The sequence below is a fragment of the Chrysochloris asiatica genome, unplaced genomic scaffold (assembly GCF_000296735.1).
Source record: "Chrysochloris asiatica unplaced genomic scaffold, ChrAsi1.0 scaffold00391, whole genome shotgun sequence".
In the NCBI taxonomy this organism is placed as follows: Eukaryota; Metazoa; Chordata; class Mammalia; order Afrosoricida; family Chrysochloridae; genus Chrysochloris; species Chrysochloris asiatica.
In genome coordinates, this window is record NW_006408909.1 from 813,582 (window position 1) to 822,451 (window position 8,870).

At 43.5% G+C, this 8,870-nt stretch overlaps 1 protein-coding gene across 1 annotated transcript in view; it reads left to right on the forward strand.

The window, feature by feature from the left end:
* The first annotated feature begins 714 nt into the window (after positions 1-714).
* ADARB1 (adenosine deaminase, RNA-specific, B1) overlaps positions 715-8,870 on the forward strand; it is a 101,722-nt gene continuing 93,566 nt past the window's right edge. The window contains exon 1 of the mRNA XM_006876557.1: positions 715-794. Coding sequence (XP_006876619.1) covers positions 725-794 — 70 coding nt within the window. The 5' untranslated portion in view covers positions 715-724. The remainder of the gene's footprint in view (positions 795-8,870) is intronic.

An 8,870-nucleotide genomic window follows, 5' to 3' on the forward strand; every position in this document is an offset into this window, starting at 1 on the left:
TGTCCTACAGGGACACTGAGGTGGTGGTGTGCCATCAAGTCAGTTCTGACTCGACCCTATATAGGGTTTACGAGGCTGCTAATCTACCTGTCACTCTGTGGGAGCAGAAAGCCTCATCTTTCACCCACAGAGTGACAGGTAGATTTGAACTGCCGACCTTGCAGTTAGTGGCCCAACTCTTAATCCACTATGCTACCAGAGCTCCTATAGGATCACTATGAGTCAGAATTAACCCCATGGCAGTGGGTTTTTGGTTTATAATTTCATTAAATCAGGAACTTGACTATTTTCAAGGTGACATAAAGGATATTTTAAAAAGCTTTTATCTGTTTGCTATGTCTATCTTAATTTTTAAAAACTCCTGGGTTTGGGGTACCTCTTCTCTCTTGCTAGCTGTAGTATTCTGTAGTGGTGGTGTGGAAGGGTTAACTGTCACATGCGGCTTTCTAGGTGGCCCGCTGGGAAGTGACTGGCGGTTTGGGCTCTCCTTCAGCCTAGTTCTGCAGTTGAGGAGTTTGCCTGTGGCAGAAAGGAGCAAGCGTGTGTTCCCTCTCAGCTGCTGGCCAGCCCAGGCTGCCAGAGACCTGGCAGGAGACTCCCTGAGCCGTCTCCCGGAGTCTCAGTGTGACTGGCCCAGTAACTGAGGGACACGCCTGAGAGCCAGGCTGGCTGTGGTGGTGATCAGCTCATCTGCATGGCATCCCTTGTCACAGCAACTTTGCACATGGGGACCTTCTTCAGCATCATGGGGCGTCGATTTAAAAGGAGGCGCAAGAAACGCTCCGAGAAAAAGGGTAAATTCGTTTAGTTTTTATTGTCAAAATGTGAAGTATGGGACTCTGCTCGCCAGAATGTAGGATGATATCTGGGGTAGATGGCTTTTGTGAATTAATAATCCTGCTGATCCTAGTGACTTCACAGAGTTCCTTTTAAAATGTAGGATGATATCTGGGGTTGATGGCTTTTGTGAATTAGTAATCCTGCTGATCCTAGTGACTTCACAGAGTTCCTTTTAAAATGTAGGATGATATCTGGGGTAGATGGCTTTTGTGAATTAGTAATCCTGCTGATCCTAGTGACTTCACAGAGTTCCTTTTAAAGTGGCTCTCTAGCTAGTTTTTCCTGTTGGCATCATAGGGACTAGCTTAAAAAGGAAGACAATGTAAAGAGATGCATGTAAACACAAGTGGAAACCATGCTGGCTTCCAAGTTTAAAGTATACTTTTAGAACGATACTGATAAAAACTTAGACGTTTATAGCTTTGAGTAATTAAAATGTTTTCCTCACTAGAGAGAGGCTTGATAATATTTATATGTTTGCTGCCACTCTATTAATGACCTTTCTGATATTCAAATGATTCATTATGCTGTAGCAAGTCAGATTGTAGCAAACTACTGTTAAAAGATTTTCCTTTGAAAAGAAAAGAGAAAATTCCTATGTTCATCCTCCAGGTTAATTTAATTTTAATTTATAATTCAGCTTGATGTTTTAAGACATTAAACTTTGTGTCCGTGACTATATAAAATGTGAATTGTTGCTTTAAAAGCTGCTGATCATTTGTTGTCTTGATATAGTATGAATTAATTAATAGTATATATTCTAGGTGAAAAGATGCTTCTAGCTAGAGGAACAGCTAGTGATGAGCTGGTACCTTGGCTTCTGTGACCTTACCTTCCTGTCCCTACCCCTGACTGACTCTGCTGACCCCTAGACCTTGGGCCTTCACCTCCTGTGTTCTGAGGCATAAGCTAGATATCCCTTCAGGAAATAAAAATTTTCTGGTTTTTACTGTGGCTACTGAAAAAGGAGCTCTGGTAGCGTAGTGGTTACGAGTCGGGCTGCAAACCTCAAGGTCAGCAGTTCGAAACTACCAGCTGTTCTGCAGAAGAAAGATGAGGCTTTCTGTTCCTGTAAAGATTTACATTCTTGGAAACCCTGTACAGGGTCGCTATGAGTTGGAGCACTGAAAAAAGGATTGGAGCTCTGGTGTGGTGCTGTAGGATAAGCACTGGATTGCTAACCACAAGATCGACAGTTGACACCTGCCAGCCATTCCTCAGAAACCCTATACAGGGTTGCTGTGAGTTGGAACTGACTCCACGGCACTTAACAACAACAACTTGAAAAAGGAAAAATGAACTATTTTCTAAATCATATGATAAATATCACAAGGACTGAAAGACAATGGAGCTTTGTGTCTAGAGTCTCTCATTGGCACTGTGTTCTCTGGGTGTTGTGAGACTAACTGGATTGCTGCAGAAACCTGGCCACCTCTAACTCCCTGTTTTGCTTCAGATCCCAGAGCCTTCTCTTGCGCTTGTTCTCACTCTCTCACATTGGCAGCTGTGGTGCTAATGCTGGCTGGTTTTGTTTCCTCAGTTAAGTGGTGGAAAGCAAGATGTCATTAAGCTAAACTATAGAAAAGTCAAAGCCAAAAAGCAGACACTCTAGAGAGTTTGGATGAACTGCCTAAATTAAAAATTACCACCCTTCTTTCTAAGGACTCTTATCAAGGAAAATTCATGTTGGAGAAAATGTGGAGAAATACAAGAAACTGTTGCTAATTCTATTAGTATTCTTTTGGAACTTGCTATAATCCAACCTGTTGCCGTTGAGTCTGTTCTAACTCAGATATTATTATTATTTTTTTTTTTTGACAGAGTTATACTGCCCCATAGAGTTTTCAAAGCTGTAATCTTTCCCCCACAGAACAGCTGTGGATACGAACCACCACTGTACCATCAGGGTTCCTTTACTATAATCCAAATGGCTCATGTTAGTCCCACTATGTACAAACTCCAAAATCGTTTTCTCCTGTAGGAAAACCCCTTTTAAATAAGTTGCATTTTAAGAAACTGAGTGCTCTAAGATGTAACAGTTAAGTCCATGTTTTAAATGACTCTGTTTATTGGGCATTTGTGGTGAGCATTTATTGTGAATGCCACTAGAAAAGATAACATGGTGTGTTAGTACCCAGTCTCAACTTACTTTGAAATGAATCAAAATACCTTGAAAAATTATGACTATTGTTTGACCGGCCATCCCGTTGACATACCAAATGGACAGTTTTACTAGGTGGACCATGTGATCTTTTAGCACTGCTAGGTTTTTAAGGTGCTGCAAATGGATGTATTGAATTGTTTTTTCCAAGACTGGTATAATGTATGCCTTGCTTTTATGTAATTATTTGTTGAAAACTATGGCGTAGCAAGTGATTTGTTTCTAGGTGGCTTTTGCAGCAATCAAATTTCAATGATTTTTCGTCACTCTTGAGTTATTCATGCAGTTACTCCCTACCTCCAGGGCACATAATTGACTGTCAGCTTTGTATGAGACTCAGAGGGATTAGCTTAATCATCAGAAAAATATGGCTGAAAAAGGAGAATGTGCACTTTTCTTATTGAACAGGACCTCCCCTGAGCAGATACTGCTGTCCTTGCAGATACTGCAACCCGGAAGCCAGTGCAGACTTATGGTGAGACAGTGAGCCCAGCACATGGGGTGTGCGCTGCACCCAGCCCACCCATTGTGGCTGCTGTCATAGCCCTTACCTCGTCACAGTACAAGTGCTGAGTAGCTGAGCAGAGATGGACCTTGGAAGGGCAGGTGGGAGAGTAGAAGGTGATGTGCAGCCCCTCCTCCACTCCCACTCTGCTGGGCAAGTGACTTCCTGATTTTCAGGTGCAGTGCCTTTATGATGAGTAAATGCGATGACCCTGCCTGCAAAGGAGCATGTTACACACTGAGTGGAGACTGTGCACCAGCCTGAGATTAGATTCCTACGATGGAGATGTGAATGAGGATGTGGGGCTTTTGGAAGAAATAGGAGACCCAGATCCCTAAGCTTTTCACCTTAAGCAGCTGATTGAGGGATGGGACAGAAAGCTTTCCTGCAACTGCAGAAGACCAGTGACAGTGGAAGAATAGGGTGGTGTCAGTCCATCTTCCATCCACCATCACCAACTGTCTACCATCCACTCACCCATCCATCCATCCATCCATCCATCCATCCATCCATCCATCCACCTACCTACCCATCCGTCCTTCACCCATCTACCATCTACCCAATCACCAATCCATTCATTCATCTATCCATCATCCACTCACACACCTACTGTTCATCTACCCACCAGTTCATTCACTCAACGAGGATCCTTCTGTCTGCTGGGCACCAGAGAATCATGCACACAATAGGCATGGGGTGATGGGATGACAGCAGCAGGAGACAGTCCAGATTTTCAGTCTTTGGGGTATATAATGGAGTGAGTCACCTGAAGTACCATCCTGTGAGTGAGGAGGGTGGGTTTGCACAGTGCATGCTACTATGCTGAAAGGAAGGGAGACCACCATGTGTTCCTATACACAGGGAAGGAGAGTTGCAGACAATCCAGTGAGCAACAAAAGTTTGTGGATTGAAGACCTGATTTTCTAGAACCTACTGTGATAGATATAGGAGTCCTGGTGTGGCGCTGTGGGCTAATGCATCAGACTGCAAAGTTGTTTGAACTGCAAGGTCAGTGGTTCAAGCTCAACAGTTGCTCCTTGCAAACCCTCTACAGGATTGCTATGGGTTGGAATTGACTCGATGGCACTTAACAACTATGATAGACATATGGGTTATTTCCTTGCTTTTGTTCTGATGAACAGCACAAGCAAAGAGCATGCTTTTTGGGCAGACAGTTCCCCTCTGCCAGTGCCTGCCATCCCTTGGATGGGCTGATACCTCTAGTGGTTAGCAGTGGGAATTCTATAGAATATATATATATATAATAAACAGGTATGTAAAGTTGCACTTGAAATGCTCTGGAAATTGTGCCCAGAGAAAATCTTAGTAATGCCAATTTTTCATGGAATTATTAGTGCTCATCTTTATGCTACAGTTCACATGGTTGTCTTTAATTTTCTTTGATTCTAGAAAATAAACTATAATTTAAAAATAAACTGAAACTTAATTATTGTTGTTGTTGTGTGCCATTGGGTTGGTTCCAACTCATAGCGACCCTGTGGTGGGTTTCTGAGAGTGGTTTGTGGGTTTGAACTGCCAACCTTTTGGTTCCCAATCCAGTGCTTATCCTAAAATTCAATTGGGGGTTGTGGGTGGTTATGTGCTGTGGAGTTGGTTCAAACTCATAATGACCTATATAGGGTTTCCGAAGCTATGAGTCTTTACAGAAGCAGAAAGCCTCATCTTTTTCCTGTGGAGTGGCTGTTAGATTCAAACTGCCAGCCTTGCATTTAGCAGCCAGCCCCGTACTCTATCAGGACTTCCTTCAGTGGTGAATGCCAATGATTACAAATAGGGCAGGCATGAACATCATCTCAGCTGCCTTACACAGTTAGAGTGTGGTTATGAAACAGTGTGTTAAGTGAGCTTTTTTATTCCATTATACCCACAAGTTCAGAGGTTCAAACTCACCAGCCGCTCCTCAGAAACCCTGTACAGGTTGCCATGAATCAGAATTCTGAGCTGGTGATGTTATTTTGTTGTTTTTGTATCAAACATCATCAGACTGTGTTGATTTCTCTAGGATGCTAGTGTTTACACCTGCCTGCTGAGGAATTGGAGATACAGTCAAGAGGAGAAGGCGAAAATGTGTGCAAGCACGCACATATGCTCACACACTCCCACAGGGCTGGTAGGGACAAGGAGTGTGGAGAGAAGAGGCAGTGGCCATGTGAGAAACAAGCCCAGGTGCCCTGTGATCTCACTGCTCTGCGGTCACTCAAGAACCCATTCTGTTTGGCACAATGTCCCAGAGTGACCCTAGGGGAGCTGTCTATACTCCAGTGTGGTTGTAGAAAGGATGCCCTAGTTGGATCCCTGCTGATGAGCCCCTTTGTCCACCCGAGACATATACTGGCCTTGGTTGCTCTCAGCTCTTACTTGCCTGCATCTAAAGACCTTTATTCCTCCTGCCTTTCAATGTTTCCAATTTTTGGACACTATTATCTTTCATTTCTGTTTCTAAACCAGTTAGTTCTTTACTGAGTTCTTTCCCTTGAACTAGCTTACTAAACACTTACTAAGGTAAGTGACTCATCCAGCCACTTTCCCTAGAGCCATAGGCTCCGTGGGCATGTCATCTGCCTTCCAGAGCCCTGTGGGTATCACATACTTTGCACAGCAGAGCATGTGTATCTAGCTTTCCATTCTGGTTTGGCTTCTTGCCCCTGCTACCCAGATGAAAAGCCATGCTGTAACCAGGCGTGTGTCCACCTCAAGGTGTGCTTTCTAGGTTCACTAAGCAACAAGTCCTTTATTACCTACTCATGTGAAACACCACAAGTGTTTCCCTTTGGCAGGAGGACTTCCACACAGTCACAGATATGTGCCGGCTGCTGGCATCTTGGACCGCTGTCATTTCCAGTAGATGGATTCTAAGGTCACTGAGCTCAACCAGGTCACGCTCCAGGGGAGCTTGGAAGTGCATGAAGGAGGGTTTAATGGTCAGGCTCATCATTGCTGTCCACCTTCTGCTTTCCAGAACTCAGGCACATGGGCTCTTGGAACAGCAGCGTAAGTGGCAGAATGGGATGGAATGTTATGCTCAGGAGGAGGTATTTGCTTACAGTAAACAGAAAGAATATGCTGAATTTGGACCTTGCTTCTTTTGTATTAGTTTCCACAGTGTGAGCTCTGTGGCTCACTGTCCATTTTCTGCTGTGGTCATTGTGTGGTTAAGTCCCAGGTCTTCTATAGATAGCACCTGGAAAGCTAGCTGCTAAAAACAAATTGAGACATGACTTTGAAAAATATATTCCTATAAGAATCACTTTAATTGCCCTGGGAGTGTAACCAAGGAATTTGAGGTCTTTTATAGGATTTATCCTGCAGCTAACTGGGCAGAACTACTTAGTCTGCATGCGACTTTGGTGGTTGTGTTGTCGATACTGAGTTCTTGTTGAGTTAAGTGAGGCTAGAGATCAATCAATTTAGCACAAGTAGCCTGTGTATCTAGTGAGCGTGAGACTCAAAACGGTGGGTCCAAGCATATTACTGTTACTGTTAGTTGCCATCTAGTCTCCTCCAACTCACGGTGATCGTTTGTATAATAGAATGAAACACTGCCCAGTTCTGTGCTGTCTTCATGTTCTTTAAGATACATTTGAGTCCATTGTTGTAACTATTGTATCAGTCCAGCTCATTGAGAATGACCCTCTATTTACCAAACATGATGCCCTTTTCTAGAAGCTGGTCTTTCTTGATGTCATGTCCAGTCAGCTCTAACTCATGGTGACCTTCTGTATAGTAGAATGAATCATTGCCAGCCCTGCACCATCTCCATAACCCTCGATAAGTGTGAGCTCCTTGGTGAGACACTTGTGTCAAGCCATCTCACTCTACTTTACCAAACATGATATCCTCTTTTGCTTTCCTGATGATATGTCCAGCCATCCTTGCTTCTAAGTAGCATTCTCATTGTATTTTTTCTAAGACTAGTTTGCGTGTTTTTCTGTCAGTCTATAGCATACTCAATAATCTTTGCTAACACTACAATTCACATGCATCAATTTGATCATTTTTTTTTCCATTGCCCACTTTTCTGATGCATATGAGGCAACTGAAAAGACCATGGCTGAGTTAGTTACATCTCAATTATTTTTGCAACAGTTTTGCCCATTACAACACACTGCTTAATTTCTTGACTACTGCTTCCAGGAACATTGATTATTGAACTTAGTAGAATGAAATTCTTGACAACTTCTTCTTCAGTTATCATGATGTTGCTTATTGGTCTAGTTTTGAAGATTTTCATTTTCTTTGCGTTCAGGCATAAACCATCCGTACTGAAGGCTGTAGTCTTTGACCTTCAAATTGTCTTCACTTTCAGCAGTCAGAAAAAGAGTGCAATCAATCCACAATAATTGATAAGACCTCTTTAAAGTTTTAAAAAGTGAAAATGTCACTTTGATGACTGCAGGGTGCTGACTCAAGCCATGGTCTATCCTTGCTAGATGTAGCACTTTCTGCCATGGAAATGACGATAGCTGTCACTCAGTAGGACTCCAGACACTGCTCTCAGCCACAGAACTCCCCCACCACCCCCAAGGTAAGAATGCTCCGACCACCCCAGCCTGAGAGCATGCACATCCCAGGACACACAGCTGGGTCCTTCACCAGGCATACAGCGCCTGCTCTGCACAATGTTACTTTGCAGACAGCAGGCAAACAGGTTGAGCTTCTAGGGAAAAGTGACCTGTAACAAGGCATTTACCATCCCTAGAAGAGGAAGAAAGGGTCCCTGGTGGCACAATGTGTTAAGTGTTAGGCTGCTAACTGCCAGTTCAGGGGTTCAAACCTACCAGCCACTCTGCGGGAGAAAGATAAGACTGTCTGCTCCCATAAAAATGTACAGTCTTGGAACCCTGGGGAGAAGTTTTACTGTATCCTGTAGGGTCCCTAGGAGTTAGAGTCCCCTGAGTGGCAGTGAGTATGAGAAGAGTGTAAGGAGCCCTGGTGGCACACAGTGTGGAAGTGATACCCACCAGGCCAGTGGTTTGAACCCACCAATCCTTCTATGAGAGAAAGATAGGAAGTTTGCCTCCATAAAGATTTACAGCCTCAAAAACCCCATGGAGCAGTTCCGCTCTATCCTGCAGGGTTGCTATGAATGGAAATCAACTGGACGGCAGTGGATTTTATAACAGGGTAATAGTTGTGGCCTGGTATGCAGCAGATCAGTCTTAGTAACCAGTTAAGGATATTTTATTTACAGATGTTTCTGATTTAAGAAATTAAGAGGGAAATTAACATTTTTGTCAAGTTTAGCTAGTTTCAGAGAAAACCAACAAAGCAGACGTGGTCCTGAAAGGTAACATGGTTGAAACGTAATTAAGTGGTCTGGACCTGGGAGGCACCACAGCCTGG